Below are 19,578 nucleotides of genomic sequence, written 5' to 3'. Positions count from 1 at the left end.
TTGAAAGGACTGAAATTTACATTACATTCTATTTTTACTTTTTATGAAATGATGTAACATTTGTATTTGTCAACAAAAAAATGATCTAGAATATATAAAAGTTTTTTAAACTTTTGTTGGAAATATGAACAACAAGAAGGGACATTTTATCATGTTTGGTGGATATATAAGAAAACCAAAACATTTTTGATTACAAATACATGGATTAATTCAGAAGATTTAAAAGATTAAAGTACAACTGAAATCAGAGACTTTTGTTTTGGGAACTAATGGACACGCAGCTGGAAAAAAATCTTGTGGAACTTTGTTTTTATATATGACAATTGCAATGGGATTACTTGTACTCAAAAGTAGAAAAATTTGACACATGCTATAATGGAGAAATGATTGGTGAATATTATGGAACTAATAGAAATAGCCGCATTAATCATTTTGAGTAGAGAAAAAAACAATGTCTACATTTTGGTTGACTGGAAACCTCCTATGGACTTTTTGCATGAAACAGAAAAAAATGTACTTATGATTTGTGATTACTAGAAAAAAACCCTGAATATAAAAAAAAGTGAATTGTTTTGTAATAATAGAATAAGGGTGAATTTTGCAATTGCATTGCTATTTGATGCAAATAAATTGGAATCTTCTATTTTTTTATTGTTTCTGTATTGTAGATTTTTCTTTCTTTTTGATTTTTTACTGTTTCTGTTCTTTATTAGTTTGTGTTATTTTTTTCACATGCATTGTAAAAATTTTAATTTTAATTTTTTTAAAAAGATAGAAGCCCTATTATATTGTCATGAATGGATGTGTTTGAATGTCACAGATCAAAGGGCCTCTTCATGATAACTACTGTAAATCAGCTGTGGTTAAAGTCTTCCAAGAGGTTGATTAAAGGCCCATGTGACAATAAGGAATAAAACCACCTTGTGGAGACACAAATTATTACAGCCCCAAGTTTCCCAGAGAAGTGTCTATCTACACATCAACACAAAGTTAACCATAATTTCAATAATCTTATATACACCCTGAGTCTTTTAAAAGGTAGCTGTATTTAACATGTTTACAACAATGAATGTCCATGCATTGTTGAATTAAGCAGACAGCTTTCTTCATATTGAATCTGCATAGAAGAGCAAATGGAAATTTGTTGCATTAAGTACAATGTGTGCTTAATATGTTTATTCTTTGGACAAATAAAGAGAAAGAAAAACAGACTAAAAAGGAAACTTCCAGACATATAGATGATGATGGATAGATAGATAGATAGATAGATAGATAGATAGATAGATAGATAGATAGATAGATAGATAGATAGATAGATATGTCTGGCTTTTAAAATGAAAATAATTTTCTATCCTGGTTATGAATGGAGGCCATCTTAATTTTATTTTTGGATTTATGCACTTCTCAATTTGAATTTATCTTAAGGACAGATAATCTGAAGTCAACTGTGCCTGAATTATTATATAGCTGTGAGATGAACAATGCCCTCTACGTGTGTTGGTAGCATAATTATATGTAATAAGAAATGATTTCTAGTATGCTCCTAATCTGAACAGTCTACAAATTACAAATTAAAGATGTATCTAGACCCGTTCCAGTCCGGTTTCCAGCCCGGTTACAGCACTGAGACGGCTTTGGTCGCATTGGTGGATGATCTCTGGAGGGCCAGGGATAGGGGTTATTCCTCTGCCTTGGTCCTATTAGACCTCTCAGCGGCTTTTGATACCATCGACCATGGTATCCTGCTGCACCGATTGGAGGGATTGGGAGTGGGAGGCACCGTTTATCGGTGGTTCTCCTCCTATCTCTCCGATTGGTCGCAGACGGTGTTGACGGGGGGGGGGCAGAGGTCGGCCCCGAGACGCCTCACTTGTGGGGTGTCTCAGGGGTCGATTCTCTCGCCCCTCTTGTTCAACATCTATATGAAGCCGCTGGGTGAGATCATCAGTGGTTTCGGTGTGAGGTACCAGCTGTACGCTGACGACACTCAGCTGAACTTTTCCACACCGGACCACCCCAACGAAGCTATCGAGGTGTTGACCCGGTGTCTGGAAGCCGTACGGGTCTGGATGGGGAGAAACAGGCTCAAGCTCAATCCCTCCAAGACGGAGTGGCTGTGGATGCCGGCATCCCGGTACAGTCAGCTGCAGCCTCGGCTGACTGTTGGGGGCGAGTCATTGGCCCAATGGAGAGGGTACGCAACTTGGGTGTTCTCCTGGATGGACGGCTGTCTTTTGAAGACCACTTGACGGCCGTCTCCAGGAGAGCCTTTCACCATGTCCGCCTGGTTCGCCAGTTGCGTCCCTTTCTGGACCGGGATGCCTTATGCACGGTCACTCATGCTCTCGTGACATCTCGCCTGGACTACTGCAATGCTCTCTACATGGGGCTCCCCTTGAGGAGCGCCCGGAGACTCCAGATAGTTCAGAATGCGGCTGTGCGGGTGATAGAGGGAGCCCCTCGTGGCTCCCATGTAATACCCCTGCTGCGCAGACTGCACTGGCTGCCTGTGGTTTTCCGGGTGCTCTTCAAGGTTTTGGTAATGATCTTCAAAGCGCTCCATGGCATAGGTCCGGGTTACTTACGGGACCGTCTACTGCCACCAAATGCCTCCCACCGGCCCGTGTGCTCTCACAGGGAGGGACTCCTCAGGGTGCCGTCGGCCAGGCAGTGCCGACTGGCGACGCCCAGGGGAAGGGCCTTTTCTGTGGGGGCTCCCACCCTCTGGAACGAGCTTCCCCCAGGACTTCATCAACTTCCTGACCTTCGGACCTTCCGCCGCGAGCTCAAGACACATCTATTCATTTGCGCAGGACTGGACTAGATTTTTTAAAATTTTAAATGTCTAAATTTTAGATTTGGTTTTAAATTGGGTTTTATTGTTTATATGTCTATTTTAAATTTTGGCCTATATAATAAGTTTTTTAGATGAATGTTTTTACTTTGTATATTTATGTGTTTTTATATGGCTGTACACCGCCCTGAGTCCCTAGGGAGATAGGGCGGTATAAAAGTATGAATAAATAAATAAATAAATAAATAAATAAATAAATAGATAAATAAATAAATAAATAAATAAATAAATAGATGTAAAGATCTCTATCTGGAAGCGGCACATATTGAATCTGGGTTCTTTTACATATATAGAGTATATGATTTAGCATGATCCTTCATATCCCAACATCTCTAAATATATGGAGTTTTCAACAGTTTCAAGCTGTAAATGCTATCATAAGAACTTCAGTTATGGCCTAAATATTTTTAATGCCTAAATTTTCACAAGATCATTATCTTGCAACCTCATGTTGGGTTCTTGTGACATCTAGAAAAGAAGTCTAGAGTTTAATAAGATCTCACACCAGAATCTCTGAACTGTCCATTTAATTATTCAAAAAATATCATTTCATTTGTTTTGGGAGCCCTTATAGATATTTTAGAACAGTGGTAGCCAACCTGGTCCCTACCACCCACTAGTGGGCGTTCCAGCTTTCATGGTGGATGGTAGGGGTTTTGTCCGATACTGAAGCACTTTCCTTTTTTTTAATTTAATTGACTTTTTAAAAAAATTTCATAGCATTATTTAAAAACATTTTCATTAGGTTTTCATAAAATTCCCAGTGACAATTTAAATTTCTGAAAATATACTATTTGTATCGCCCACGCATAAGTTTAGTTCGCATTACGTAAGTGAAACTAAATGGTGCTATAGTGTGACTGCAAACAAAAAAGCCTCGTCCCAGAATAGCTCGTGCATCTCCCCACACACCACCCAGCTGTAACAGACAAGCAGAGCTGGTAGCTGGCACCCCCCCCCCAAACCCAATCCATGATGCGCAAGAGGCATGCGTAGATGACGATACACGGCACATTACTGTAGAACTGGTGGGCGGTTAGAAAATTTTACTACTAACAGAGATACAAAAGTGGGTGGTAGGTATAAAAAGATTGACTACCCCTGTTTTAGAATGTAATAGATGGCCTAGCAGTGTGTTGCCAGAATCTGCTCTAGATTTTTCAATATAGTGCAATAATCTGATTTAAGAGGAAATCTAGGTATGTAAAATACTGCACTCTGATTTTTTAATTATATTTTTAATGAAAAGAGGTTTAGAGTGGGAAGCAATAGGGGAAGTTTACGCCGTTCCTTGCCAGGTGCTTTCCTGCCTCAATTGATCCTTTCTAAAACTTGTTTTTGTCTTCATGTTCTTCCAAGTACATGTAATAACTTGACAGTTAATTTCAGCCCACCACTAAGATTTCCCTTTTGTTCCATTAATAACTAAGTAAAAAGATCATCCAGCTGTATCACTGCAGGCAAGGTTTTCATAACATCCTCAGGCTCTGGGACCTCCAATACAAAGTCACCCATGTGTTCCTAAAGGCACTCTGTTCCACAGGATATTTTTAATAATTTTATGTAACTGGTGGAAAAAAACCCTCACTTTTCTTATAAAAAACCCTCACTTTTAAAGAACAGAGGCAGGATATCAGATTGATATCTATTATTTTGGGGGGGGGGGAATCTCTATATTATAAAAATGAGAAGATATCACAATGCGTTGCTCTGTGATTTAACAAGCTTGAAGGATTACATCAATTTTAAATTGCTATTGATAATTATAAGGATTTTTCCCCTTGTTAATTAGCTTTTCTTTTGCCAGTTTTACTTTTTTTTAAAAAAAATCACTGTAATATATCTAGGTTTTCTTTCTTCACTAGCAAAAAGAAAAAAAGAATGGATGGATAGAGAGAGCAATAGGTATTCAGGTAAAATGGCATTTTCAACTGCATGCTCCCACCAAAAAAAGAAAAAAGAAAAAAGCAATGTTGTGAAAAAACACATGTGTCAAATATTCTTCAAGAATATCCATGACATGCTTTCGATATTTCAAATATTCTCTTTTACCCATGTTGGAGGTCTCTTGTGAACAAACTACTACAGCCTTTTCTAAGTCAGGGTGCACAACTGTTTCCAAATGTTTGCAAATCTCATTCTTTTGATCATTTGCCATGGCTGGAGATGCTGTTTAACATCTCCTGGAACGTCATCCATTCTTATTCTAAGCTTACCTGTTATGAATTTGGACTCAGGCTTCTTTTCCTCCTTGACTGCGACAGGGTCTAATTGGTCATGGTTGTCATCTTCGGGAACTGAAGAAATAACACTTTCTTTTCCCAGAAAAGAAGATTCTTGAAGGCCAGAGAAAGCTGCTTTGTCTTTGACAGGCATCCGACAAGGTGTACTGTTGATACTGATGACTGCAGATACTCGAAGGGGTACCGAGACAGCAAAGGGCTCTGAGATATTCAAGGCTTTATGTTGGTGACGGGGAGAGGCTTCCAGGGGGAATAGGGTCCCATGGAATCCCAAATTTGATGTCCCATCATTTGACATATAGAACATACGGCACATCTTTGGGGAAGTTTGCTCATTCTCAGGGTCTTCAGTGGCACGGAATACCTTCAGTTGCTCAGGAAGTGGTTTCATTTGAGTTGGCCGTGGAACATGATTCTCTGCATTGTCCTCTGCTCCTCCCTCTGCTCCTTTCATGGCACCTTTGAGATCCCATTCTGTGTCTTGTTTGTTGAGGTCAAATGAGCTGCTAGGTCCCCCCAGTCGTTGTTTCATCATTGGAATAAAAAACCCTCCACTCGTGATTGTGCGCTTGAAATGACCTTTTTCATCCTCTCCTAAGGAAGGAAGGAAGAAAACAAAGATGAATTTCGCCAATCCGATCTCTCATAGATGGTCAATCTTTTTTTGGCTTGGCTTGTACATTGTTTATTTATTAATTTGTTTGTTTTTTGTTTTAATGTTTAAGGGTCACAGACACATGTCTAGTGATTTTATGGAGAGGGGGGAAAAAAATATAAAGGGGCATTAAAAGAAAAAATTATGGTAGAATGATACTAATAAAGGAGAGATTGATACTATTTTGCTTCTTTAGAATAAAATTAATATCACAGAACATGGAAGAACCTTGGGATCAATGTGGAGATCTGGATGTTATCTGGGGACTATATCCCATGGTTAGTCATCTTAGATTAGTTTGAATACTTGGCCAGATAGACCTTTTAAATCGTATCTTCTATTTCTTCTAGAGCACACAGGGCGATTAATATTTCCTTCAAAAGTCTGTTCCATCTTTATAATGGCCCAGCAAAAGCTAACTTTCAGGATGTCCTTGTGTCAGTACCTGCTACACACCATGATGAGGAAAAAATGATGAGAATGTGTTGCAACACCATGATGCGAATTCTGGCCTTTCATAATTGCATCAAGGTATCAAACACAAGTTCATAAGGGACAAAGTTTGCATTGTGGAATTATGATGTGTGGTTTATCACCTGTATCACCCCACAAATGCTGTAATCCTATGGTAAATACTTTATTGAGAGTAGGAATAAACCAGGCTGACTTAAAGAGAGCTTTTTCCTTGCACAATATTTGCTATACTTGATTCAATTTTCTTTTAGACCACTGGCTGAATTTATTTCTAAGCTCTCCCCCTTTACAATTATAATTTCAAAAGCAGTCATCATGACCTACTTTGGTATCCTCAAATCTGTATTCTGTATCCCAGTCATGGATTCTATCTACAGTCTATTTGGAAATGGTGATAGGGAAAGTATATTCAACAAAAGAAAAACTTGGGGTAAAGGGGGTATTTTCCACTTCCTCCTCAATTCTCTATCTTTTTTATAAGCCGAAGGCAGCAGCCATAAAATTGTTTAAAAAGATGGACAGGATGAAATATAAAGCTTGGGAGGTGGTGAAATAGGGAAGAAAAGGAGAAAAGTGTATATATTTCCCCTCAACCTTTCTCTGGATCCATATTTGCAACATTTGCTCTCTCTTTCTGTCTCCCTCTCCATCTCTGAATCCATTAAAGTGGATCCCCCCCATGAAGAAATATGAAAAAACTCTCTCACTATTTCTCCCACTTCTCCCTTACCCCCATAAACTGCAGTCATCCATTACCTTAAGGTATTTGTTGATATAAGTGATAATACTATAGTGCGATATGCAGCACAGCAACTGCTTGCCACAAATCATTTTTCTGAAGTAGCAATAATAACAGTAAGGTTTGTCCCTATATTGTATAGCATAAACTGCAGAAAACTGATATAATTATAATTTTAAATATAATTTCTTATAGCCAATCTTTCACTTTGGAAAAATTTTCCCATGTTTATCAGAATAGAGCCAATATCGGTGATCAAACAGCCTATTTTGACATTGATACAATTTTGTTTTAATCAAAAAGCAATCAAAAGGCTTAGTAGAAAAAAATTCCTTCATCCAAGACTCAAAATTGCAGTAATCTCAACACTTGCAACAATCTAATTTCTAAGGAAAAATAAGTTACACAGTTGTGATTGGAATTCCTATGAATCCAGCCTTCCTCTAGTAATTGGACGATCCCTAAAACAGGCTATTTCTAAGAATATGTTTAATGTTACAGAAAGAAAAATAAAGGGACAGACATTCCTAGAGGTTAACCAAATACTAAACCATTTGCAGCTTTATATATTAAATTTTAATCCTCTGAGTTGGGGTTGATCAGAGCCAATTAGTGCAGCTCATTAAGAACTAATATTAAGTGGCCTTGCATTCATGAAGTACTGTAGTCTACAAGTTTGTATCTGCCTTTGGCACAGATTGCAAACTCTGAACCATCTTCAACAGCAGAGTGTCTCAGAAATCTGGGAGATTGAGAAGCATGGATTACTGTGGAGAGGCCATTCCTATACTGTACATCTCATAAATTCCACAATGAGAAAATGGCCTCCGCTAGATAATACTACACAGATTGGAAAGTTCTCATAAAATTGACAAATCTCCCAGACTGCATAAATTTCTGAGTAGAGTATCCCAAAAGAAACTCCTCTTATTCAAGCAACTGAAGTTTTGCATAAACAATAGTCAATCAGAATAGAACTAGAAAGGATCTTGGAGGTCTTCTAGTATAACCACTTGCTCAAGCAGGAGATCCTATACCATTTCAGACAAGTGACTGTCCTGTCCTAAAAATCTCCGTGATGAAGCACCCACAACTTCTGACAGCTATCTGTTCAACTGGTTGATTATCCTCCCTGTTAGGAAGTTTCTCCTTAATTCCAGGTTGCTTCTTTCCTTGATTAGTTTCCATCCATTGTTCCTTGTCCTGCCCTCTGGTGCTTTGGTTGACCCCCCTCCTCTTTGTGGCAACCTCTCAAATACTGGAATACTGCTGTTATGTCCCTCCTAGTCCTTCTTTTCTCCAGAATAGCTATACCCAGGGGTGAAATGCTCCCGGTTTGGACCGGATTGTGCGATCCGGTAGTGATGGGGGGCGGGTAGTTCAGAGAACCGGTAGCAAAAATCCCTGCCCCCCCCCTCACCGCCCACGCCTCGCTGTTCCTCTTCTCTGTCCCCGAAACTCTCGGTGGTGATATAGCTGCAAACAGCCTTAAATGACTGCCGCAGCGCTTCAAAGGGCCACACTACAGCTGATCAGCGCTGTAGACCTGTGCCTCTATTTTTAAAGAAGGTAGACCGGTGCCTCCCAAAAAAAGGCAATTGGTAGACCGGTGCCTCTATTTTTGAAGAAGGTAGACCGATGCGCTCCCAAGTTTTGTATACTTTATTATTTTTATTATTTATTATTATTGGCCATGCCCATTCAGTCACCTGACAACCAAGCCACGCCCACCAATTAAGCCACGCCCACAGAACCGGTAGGGAAAATTTTTAGATTTTACCCCTGGCTATACCCAAATCCTGCAACTGTTCTTCATATGTTTTAGTCTCCAAGCCTTTAATCATCTTGGTTGCTCTTCTTTGCATTCTTTCCAAAGTCTTTTTTGTAATGTGGTGACCAAAACTAGATGCAGCATTCCAGGTGTGGCCTTACTAAGGCTTTATAAAGGGTACTAATACTTCACGTGATTTTGATTCTATGCCTCTGTTTATACAGCCAAGGATATTTATTTATTTTTTTATTTTATTTATTTTGTCACAACATCATACAAAAAGATTATATAGTATATACACATATAAACATATATAGGAAGAAGAAAAGAAAAACAATAGGACAGGAACGGTAGGCACGTTTGTGCGCTTATGCACGCCCCTTATGGTCCTCTTAGGAATGGGGTGAGGTCAATAGTAGAAAGTTTTTGGTTAAAACTTTTAGGATTATGGGAAGAGACCACAGAGTCAGGTAAAGTATTCCAAGCACTGATGATTCTGTTGCAGAAGTCATATTTTCTGCAATCTAGATTAAAGCGGTTTACATTAAGTTTAAATCTATTGGTTGCCCTTGTATTATTGCAATTAAAGCTGAAGTAGTCTTTGACAGGAAGGACATTACAATAGATGATTCTGTGAGTTAAACTTAGGTCTTGTCGAAGGCGACGGAGTTCCAAGTTTTCTAAGCCTAGGATTTCAAGTCTGGTGGGATAAGGTATTTTGTTGTTTTCAGAGGAATGGAGAACTCTTCTTGTAAAATATTTCTGGACACGTTCAATTGTATTGATGTCAGAGATGTGGTGAGGGTTCCAAACAGGTGAGCTGTATTCTAGAATTGGTCTAGCAAATGTTTTATATGCTCTGGTTAGTAGTGTGGTGTTTTTGGAAAAGAAGCTACGCAAAATTAGGTTTACAACTCTTAGAGCTTTTTTTGCTATGTAGTTGCAGTGGGCTTTCTGCTGCACACTGCACACTGCACACAGCCACACACTGCTGGCTCATATCATAGTGAAAATCTTGGCTTTTTTTTTCTTGAACCATGAGTTCATCTAGAAAAAGAATATAATTGGGAAAGGCAAGTGGCTACTCCAGCACTCTGTCTGATCAGTGACTGTATTAAGTACTTTTTAGTGTTTTTCCCAATCTACTGATTCTGTGAACAGGACTGCATTGCAAGCAGTAAACCCCACAAAACGTTTTGAGTAAATAAATAGATTACTATAAATAGATATTCAGTATGTCCATCAAAATTACACAAATTCAGCTTCTGCTATAAAAATGCCCAAAGAATGGGCATTTGAATTTTCCATATTCAATACACACTGACCAAATCTTACCTTCTACTGGAAGTGAACAAAGTGAGTCCATGCTTTTAGCTGGTCGAATGGTTGCTTTCTCTGTAGAAGGAAAGGATGTAAAATGTTTGAAATAAACACACACTGCAGTTTTTCAAAAATGAAAATTGATAACAAGTGCAGAAAAAGATTTAATATCCTGAGAATACATACAGCTCTATTTTAAATTTACAACTAAAACTAAGGTTTACCAGCTAGCAAGGTATAAGAGGTGCAATGCTTTCTTAACTTTTTTTAGCACAGTGAAAAAAGCAAGTTTTATTCAGCATGTTTATCTGCCAAAATAGTGATACGATTTTGTAAGGATTTTCTGAGTTGCTTATTGATAAACAATGAATAATTGTGCGTTGTTCTTTATTCAAGGAGCCCACTATCTTCTCCCTAAACAGAGTGTTGGGCTGTTAGTCAAGACTGGATTATTTTCTTCATCATTCTCATTGTGACAACTGTTTGGACACCTGTTCCTTCATGTAAGGTACTTATCTAGTAATAATTTTTTTTTCAAGAATTAAAAGCTACACATAGTAATTGTATCTTCTTTGCTCTACAAGGATTGTTGGAGGGGAGCAGGTACATTTCTTTAATAAGATAGTGATTATCTCATCAAAAACCCCAGACAAGATGAGATGGACACATGTTCCAGGACTCCTTAATAAAATGACTGGCATAGGCATATTCTTAGTAACAGCTTAGGCAGACACACACTTGACCTCTGCCTGCGCTTGCATTCAGCGAATTCAGAAATGCATGTTCAACAGAGTAAAATAATAGACAGTATTCACAGCAAGAATTTCATAGGCTTTGGGATATGACTGCCTGTTATTGTCCTACTGAAGTGATACTTGGCATGATGCAAGAGATTAAATATGCAATCTCCCCCATGCTGTTGTCAAGCGTCGTTCATACTGGCATTTAATCCTTGTTACTTTATTAGCATGAATGATCTTTTGCAAAGTGCTGAACGGTTTTGTTTTTTTCCCTGTTGGCCAAGGCCAAGCTAAGGGAGAAAAGAGAAGCTGTATTACTGAAGGCCATAAAGAGTCTTTACCAGAGATTTTTTGTCCTCGAACAAACACGCTTCCATTGCGGCTCAGTTTAGTCTTAGCTTCTGATCCTGACCGGCCCAGATTAAAAATAGACTTCCATTTCTTGGACTTTGTGGATAATTTTCTCCTGAAAGATAAAATCAAAGATCTGTAAATAAGTAGCAATGGTTAACAGTTAATATGTTTTTAATGTGTCCCTTTTGTTTGCCTTCATTTCCTCTCAGACTTTATTTTACCGCTTTTCAGTTGTAGCCAAGAAAGACTTCAGCATCTCCAGCTAAAAAAAGATCAGGTGGCAGATGGTGTGAAGGCTTTGATTTGAAACATAGAGGGCTCTTGCCATCAGAGTAGCCAAGAGGCTAGACAGTTTGACCCAGAAAACGACTGCTTTCCCTTTCCCACTAATTATATATTTTATATTATGTATGATGTGGGAAATGACTGGCCAACTCCACCCAATGAAATTATGGGTAAAATAACATTTGACCTGAGTTCTGAGTTCAGCATGGTCTGCCATTCATGCTAATGCGTTATGGGATTCAGAATTTATTACACGTACAAAGATGTGGCTACTCAGGCCCTAATTTTATTATGGGAACATAATCAAATGCCATATGCCAACAGCAATTTAAGTATCTAAAAAGTACTGATGACGATTCCATTGTGGTTGGAATAACTTATAAGTCTTGCATAACAGCTTTAGCCATCCTTCAACAGTATCCAACTATGCATAAGAGTAAAATATTGGATATGCTACAAAAATAAAGAATGAAGATTAAGGTAGATATTGCAAATGCAATTTGGGAAGGTTACCAGTAGGTGGCTGTCTTATCTCAGGTGCCTCAAGCCTTTGTATTTCAGTCCTGCTGATCAAACATTTGAAACGAAGCAAAGCAGAAAAACTATTCCTGTATCCATCTGTCTGCCTGATACTGGAGGTACTGACACTGACAGGGATTTACTGTTATCCCTCTCACAGCATCACTGAGAAATTGGGGGAGGGGGAAGTCTATATATTTTAAACACATATTTTAAGTTTTGACATATTTATACCAGGTGCTATTCAGCAGGTTCTGACAGGTTCAGAACCGGTAGCGGAAATTTTGAGTAGCTCAGAGAACCGGCAAATACCACCTGTGGTTGGCCTCAGAGTGGGGTGGGAATGGAGATTTTGCAGTCTCCTTCCCCTTCCATGCCCGCCAAGCCATGCCCGCCAAACCACACCACACCCATCAAGCCATGCCCACAGAACCAGTAATAAAAAATCTGAATTCCACCACTGATCTATACAGTGCTGGGGAATATAGAATAGAATAGAATAGAATTTTTTATTAGCCAAGTGTAATTGGACACACAAGGAATTTGTCTTCGTACCTATGCTCTCAGTGTACATAAAAGAAAAGATACCTTCATCAAGAATCATAAGGTAAAACACTAATGATAGTCATAGGGTACAAATAAGCAATCAGGAAACAATTAATATAAATATAAATCGTAAGGATATAGTTCCTCTTCCCAAAATTGCACTAAGCTGATTCACGGACGCTATCAAATGGATGATGGTTTCTCTTATAGTGCTTGGCTGCACACTGTTATGGTTGGTGCAAATTGGCTGCACACCAATTGTATCTAACAGGATGCCTCAGAGCACCAAAGAAGACAGGTTAGACCAGGGACCCCAACCTGTGGGCCGTGAGGGGATTGCAACTGGGCAGTGAAAACAGCTGGCAAACGCAAGTATGCACATCCTCCCTTCTGCAAGCAGTGGGCAAGCAGGTAGGCTTCATTTGCATGAGTGGCAGGAGCTGTGTGCGTGTGTGCTTGCTGGCCGCTCATGTGGAATGATCCCCTCTCCCTCCCCCACTGGTCTGAAAAGCCAGAAACGTTGGGGAACTCTGAGTTAGACAATGATGGACCCTTGGATGACATTTGTTTATTTATTAAATTTATAGGCTCTTTCAAGGCCCTATTTATCTTTTATGTTCAGTTTTCAGGTACTAAAACAAGGAATATTTACTTGCTGTCTGGTAAATCAAGGACGGTATGGTAAAAGGAGCCCGTGGCTGGAACAATTTCTGGCAAACTGTTCTCCCTTCGCTCTTTGCGGGCAGGGTGACAGGCTGAGAGGCTTCTGGCCTGAGCTTCTTCCAAGCTCACCAGCTTCATTGGCAGAGAAGTGGAAGGTAAAGTTAGGCTCTTCATCACAGGTTTATTCTCTGGAAAACGGAAGGAAAAACACATTAGAATCTAGCCTAATTTGGGATAGAATGGAAGGTGGAAACAGCAGAGAGAAATGGAAAAGCAATAGATATCTCAATCAATGCCTTTAATGAATAAAATTTCCCATTGAAATTGTTTGCAAATGTGATTGTTGAACAAATTCACTCCTTATCCAGTAATGTAATTCAACACCCTGGCCTCTACTTCAATAGTCCCTTGCTTAGCAGCAGCCATACTCCACAGTGCCTTGGCCTGCATCTTCTGAAAGTACGGGTGTTTATTTGTGCTGAACTTTGGGAAGACTAAGCTCTTTTTCTAGTTTTGAAGATGAAGCAATACTTCTCTCCCATCCAGATTATTTTGGAAATTTGTTCTGAATATCATTGTTGTTTTTCCTATTCAACACTGACTGCTATTTCTAGAAGGAAGTAGGAAGTTACAGCCCTGGAACTCCAAAAAAAAAAAAAAAATGTCCTGGTGGTTAAAGACAGCTTTCCCAGCTTCAAAATTGGCACTTTTATTATTTATTTTTATTTATTTATTTATTGGAAAAGCCGTAGCAAAGAAAGCTCACCTCCAAACACACTTTATAATAAAATAAGAGGACAAACCCAGATTAAATAGAAGTGAAGCAGAATATACCTGAATGGAAAGGGGAGATGGGGTGAAAGTCTTATGATTGTGTTTTTACAATTTGAATAATGGACTTGGCATTTGATTTTAAATATTTTGATCTTTTTTTAAACGTTATTATATAGAAACCATGAAAATGGTATCTTCTGAAAGGCTTTATCATGTTATACACCATTTATATGGAGCAGTTTATAAGGGGGCCTAGGAAATTCTTATAACAGGTCTGCAACTTTTATTGAGTACTACTCATGATATGTGGTGAAAATAATCCCTTAACTGAATGTTTTGCCATTAACAATTGCCAGAAAGGAACAATTTAAAGCAGCCTGTCCACCCGGCAGCTGCAACTTATGAGCCCATACTATTTACACCTTTTTCTTTTTTAAGATTGTTATGGGACAGAACAGCGGCTAAATTGATTTTTCAGCATGATTGCTGTTCTAGCTAGTGAAACAGCACAAGGATGGGATATATAACATCCATGGGTAGTAATGTGTTTGCAAACAATTGTCTTGGCACATACTCCTTGCCATACTTCACTTGTTGTTGTTGTTTTTAATACTCTTCTAATCCAAAACTTGATGTGTCAGAAACTGACACAGTAAAAATCAAGGTATCAGCTGCTAATATCATTTCTTGTCCCCAAGAAGGTTTCTGATCTTAGCAAAAATAAAGTGTGGAGATAGCAACTTGGTGGTTTATTTGGAAATATGCCCACGTGCTCAGGAACAAGACAAAATAATCAGGGATTAGAGGACATTGGAGACATTAGTGATGTCAGGAGCAACCTCTCCAGTTTCACTGCCTTCCATTAAATGGAAACGTTATGGCTAACCATACTGTACCCATCCTTAGCATCAATTTGTGAATGGAGAAACTGCATGACAGTCATTTTAGTGATGGCAATATTGTCTAATATTCAAATGTGCCCACCAGCCCATTATAATGCCAATTTATGATAGCTGATAAATTTCAAACCAAATATCTCAGGACTTTTCCTATATCTTGTTGGTGTGATGAGTTACTGTAAAAATATACATTAGGTCAATGATGAGGGCAAAGTTTTCCCAACTGTTAGCTCTCTTTTCCATGCTCCCGTTTTCTGCTTTTCCAAGTAATCAGGTTGCAAGATTAAGAGGAATGAGCAGCAAAAGAGAATAATAAAAGCTGAGACTTCTCACTAGATCCCCATAATTCAGTCTTCAATGAATGAGAAACTTTGCAACTTTTTTCCCAATGTGAACTGAGGATTTTATGCCTTTATTCCTTCTGTGCATAAATTAAAGGTTTGGTAAGGTTGGATCTTCCCAAACCTATTAATGGTTCTGAAAGCAACGTTAAAAAGCCTTAAAGGACAAAAAAAAAAAATAATTACAGGTAGTCCTCGATTTACAACAGTTCATTTAGTGACCCTTTGAAGTTATAGCGGCATTGAAAAAAGCAACTAATGGCCATTTTTCACACTTATGACTGTTGCAATATCCCCCATGGTCATGTGAGTTACATTTGGATGCTTGACAATGGGTTTATATTTATGATAGCTGCACTGACCCTGGACCATGTGATCCCCTTTTGTGACCTTCTGACAAGTCAATGGGAAAGTCAGATTCACTTAACAATGGTGTTACTAATTTAACAACTGCTGTGATTTGCTTAACAAATGTGGCAAAGAAAAGTCATAAAACAGGGCAAAACTGACTTAACAACTTTCTCACTTTAGCATCATTAATTTTGGCTTCAATTGTGGTCATAAGTCAAGGACTACATGTACAAATTGAGATAGCAGACTTTTGTTCACTATTAAAGGTAAAGGTAAAGGTTCCCCTCGCATATACGTGCTAGTTGTTTCCAACTCTAGGGGGCGGTGCTCATCTCCATTTCAAAGCCAAAGAGCCAGCGCTGTTTGAAGATGTCTCCGTGGTCATGTGGCCGGCATGACTCAATGCCAAAGGCGCACAGAACACTGTTACCTTCCCATCAAAGGTCCCTATTTTTCTACTTGCATTTTTTACGTGCTTTCGAACTGCTAGGTTGGCAGAAGCTGGGACAAGTAATGGGAGCTCACCCCGTTACGCAGCACTAGGGATTCGAACTGCTGAACTGCCGACCTTTCGATCGACAAGTTCAGCATCTTATCCACTAAGCCACCACATCCCCTCTTGTTCACTATTAGTCAGGCTTTATATTAGTCATCAAATTATATTATATCAAAATAGTCCAAGGTCAGAGTCCATTTTTAAAAAAAAAAAATCTTATAGATGCCCTTCATTTCCTTCTTCTGTTTTTTTTTTCTCAATAGAATTGGGATTCAGGTGCTCTGAACGACTACCTCACAAGGCCTAAATATTAAAAGTAATGTAAATAGGTTATGTGCTGGGAAGAACTAAGTTTATTTTCCAAAAGAGGTCAGATACATTTGGAAATGATCATTGCTAACATAAAAGAAAACAGTTGAGAGGGAGTTACCTTCATTGTTTTCATTATCCTTTGGCCGGACACAAATGTTCTCACTGAAGATCTCATCCACATGGTTCAATATGAACTCTATCACCAACTGTTGGACTCGCACTTCCAAAAAAGCTGCAGCTCCATTGCAGCCCTCTGCCTCAGTCTCCTTTGATCTAAGCACAATCAGAGAAGCAGTTGGAAGAACAACGAAACATCACACCACCGAGGCACTGCTTGTGAACAAGAGAACTAAATGTCCTAATAAGCCACGTCTGCAACTTTATAGCAAAAAATACTGTTATAACAGCAGAAATTGACCCTAACTGTAAACCTTTTTGTTTTGCATTCCTTTCATGTCTCCCCACTTTCACTACAACATGCGTAGTAATAATAATAATAATAATAATAATAATAATAATAATAATAATAATAATAATAATAATAATAATAATAATAATAATTATTATTATTATTATTTAATTTTTATACCGCCCTTCTCCCGAAGGACTCAGGGCGGTTAACAGCCAGATAAAAACAGTACAATACAATACAATAAAATCACTATTAAGAAATTTATTCAATAAGGCCGATAAATTAAATTTTAAAATACATATTATAAAATAAAACCCCATTTAAAAGTCCAATTAAAAAACCCCTCTTATGCCAGTCCTGCTCGGAAGAATAAATACGTCTTCAGCTTGCGGCGAAAGGTCCGGAGGTCAGGAAGTTGTCGAAGTCCTGGGGGAAGCTCGTTCCAGAGGGTAGGCAAATCAACTATACACATTACCCGAGTTACATGAAGTACATTTTAAATGGCATGGTCTCTTTTGTATAAAAGATTTAAAATATAAGTTATTCTGTAGTTGGTTTATGGAAAGAAAAGATTAGTCCAAAGTACCATTCTATTTTCATCAATACCAACATGTTGTTGGATAGCAAAATAGAGCCAATCACACAGAACTTGCACTGCTCCCTTCAAAATACAGAGACAGGGTAGACAATCAGTTTCAAATGGTCTCCAGACAAGTGTTTTAGGAATACCATGCCACGAAGGGTGCATCATATCATACATCAACACCGATAAAGCTAAGCTAAAGCAGAGAAATGGTTTGACCTTAGAACCATGGTTGTATACCTTCTGTTCACACATAGCCTATTCACCCATTTAGTCTTCCCAAATTCTTCTCCCTTCTCAGAAACCAGAACAATTGGGTATTAAGATATCCTCTACTAGAGTTTATGAAGTCTGCTTTGAAACTTAAATACTGTACAAAGGGGACAACTCTATAGAGATCCATCAAAGCCTTGGAGAGCCATGAACCCTTCAAAGATGCAGCAAAAATCTGCAGGCAGTCTTTGCTTACTCCTGCTTATGCTTTTGAACATTTATGCGATATTCTGCTTTGGAACTCTTGCGCCTGCGAGGTGCCCCCGCCTCGCAGGAATGGCCCGCCGCATTATCAAGGGCCGGCCTCAATGACGGGTCTTGGGACCCACAGAGGTGGCATGCGAAAAAAAAGAGCCTTTGGGGGTTTTTAGATAGGGCTTTTTTAAGGGGTGGGAGGGGTAGGGCGGGTGTTGGGGGTAGTCCGTCGGGTGGGGAGCCAGTCCTTGCGCGTGCTCGCGACGGTTCTTTAATGGGTTCGGAGGTTAGGGGGGGAGATTGCGTTCCTGCTGGTGAGGGTGGTCTGATTTGCACGGTAAGTGGGAGGGGCAGATATGGCGGAAGGGGGGGACCATATCGTTTTGGGGGGGCGCGCGGTCGATGTTTGCAGGCGATCGCGCGCCCCGATCCCCCGTCCTTTTCCCGTTCCCCGGATGGTCAAGACCCTCAGAGCCTGGGCCTTCGGCTGATGTTATGCAACGCACGGTCCGTAGTCAATAAGGCCCCCCTAATACACGATCTTATTCAGGGGGGCGCTGCGGACCTTATAGGCGTTACGGAAACCTGGCTGGGCACGGAAGGGGGTGTGCCCCTTGTTGAGATGTGCCCGCCGGGTTTCCGTGCATTCCATCAGCCAAGGGCCCAGGGTAGGGGTGGAGGGGTGGCGGTTGTGATTAGAGAGAGCCTAGAGCCGAGGGAGACCACTGTACCTCAGATTGCTGGGTGCGAATCCCTCTTTGTGAGATGGGGTCATAGGTGTCAGGTGGGATTACTGATCGCATACCTGGCTCCTTGCTACGTGACAGTCGCCCTGCCCGAGGTGCTGGCCGGGGTGGCAGTTGAGACCCCCAGACTTTTAGTCATGGGGGACTTTAACTTGCCATCTTCCGGCTCGTCATCGACAGCAGCTCGGGAGTTCATGGCTTCCATGACGGCCTTGGACCTGACCCAAGTAGTTGATGGCCCTACTCACATTGGGGGTGGCACTCTGGACTTGATTTTTGTCTCTGGTCAGTGGTTGAGAGATCTGGACTTGAAGGAAATAGTCATTGAACCTTTGTCATGGTCAGATCACTCTCTTCTTCACCTGGACTTTCTGACCGCTACTCCCCACCGCAGGGAGACGGAGCCGATGCGTTGGTTCCGTCCCAGGCGCCTGGTGGACCCGGAGGGTTCGGACGGAGCTTGGGCCATTCCCTGAGGGTCTGGCTCACGGCTCGGCTGAGGAACTTGTTGCGGCCTGGGAACGGGCCGCGGCGGGGGCCTTAGACCGAGTCGTGCCTTTGCGGCCTCTGACCCGGCGCAGGTCCCAACCAGCTCCTTGGTTCTCCGAGGAGCTGCGAGGATGAAGCGCCAGAGAAGACGCCTAGAGAGTTCCTGGAGGTCTAGCCGTTCGAGGCTGATCGGACACTAGTGAAGTCCTATACTAGGACTTACCTAGTGGCATTGAGGAAGCGGCGTAGCTCGCCTCCTCCCTCATTGCATCGGCAGATAACCGCCCAGCCGCCCTGTTTGGGTGACTCGCTCCCTTACATCAGGGGAGCGGGATGACCCGTTGCAGGGGCGTGCTGAGGAGTTTAACGGTTATCTATACGATAAAATCGTTCAGCTTCGGGATGGTCTGGACCAGAATTGTAGTGACGCAGGTGAGATGGCTGAGGGCGGTCTTGGTGACATTTTATGGGATGAGTTTGACCCTGTGGCTCCCGGGGACATGGACAGCTGGTTGGGTAGGTTGAATGCCACCACGTGTTTACT

At 40.4% G+C, this 19,578-nt stretch overlaps 1 protein-coding gene across 1 annotated transcript in view; it reads right to left on the bottom strand.

Moving 5' to 3' along the window:
• Positions 1-19,578, bottom strand: part of ARHGAP31 (Rho GTPase activating protein 31) — a 136,973-nt gene that overhangs the window by 21,801 nt on the left and 95,594 nt on the right. Inside the window, exons 6-10 of the mRNA XM_058184764.1 lie at positions 16,455-16,609; positions 13,153-13,351; positions 11,138-11,262; positions 10,072-10,131; positions 5,071-5,691 (exon numbers count right to left, since the gene is read on the bottom strand). Coding sequence (XP_058040747.1) covers positions 5,071-5,691; positions 10,072-10,131; positions 11,138-11,262; positions 13,153-13,351; positions 16,455-16,609 — 1,160 coding nt within the window. The remainder of the gene's footprint in view (positions 1-5,070; positions 5,692-10,071; positions 10,132-11,137; positions 11,263-13,152; positions 13,352-16,454; positions 16,610-19,578) is intronic.

This window comes from Ahaetulla prasina, chromosome 5 (genome assembly GCF_028640845.1).
Source record: "Ahaetulla prasina isolate Xishuangbanna chromosome 5, ASM2864084v1, whole genome shotgun sequence".
In the NCBI taxonomy this organism is placed as follows: Eukaryota; Metazoa; Chordata; class Lepidosauria; order Squamata; family Colubridae; genus Ahaetulla; species Ahaetulla prasina.
The sequence above is the reverse complement of the archived record's forward strand: the minus strand, read 5'-3'. Positions and strand labels throughout refer to the sequence as shown.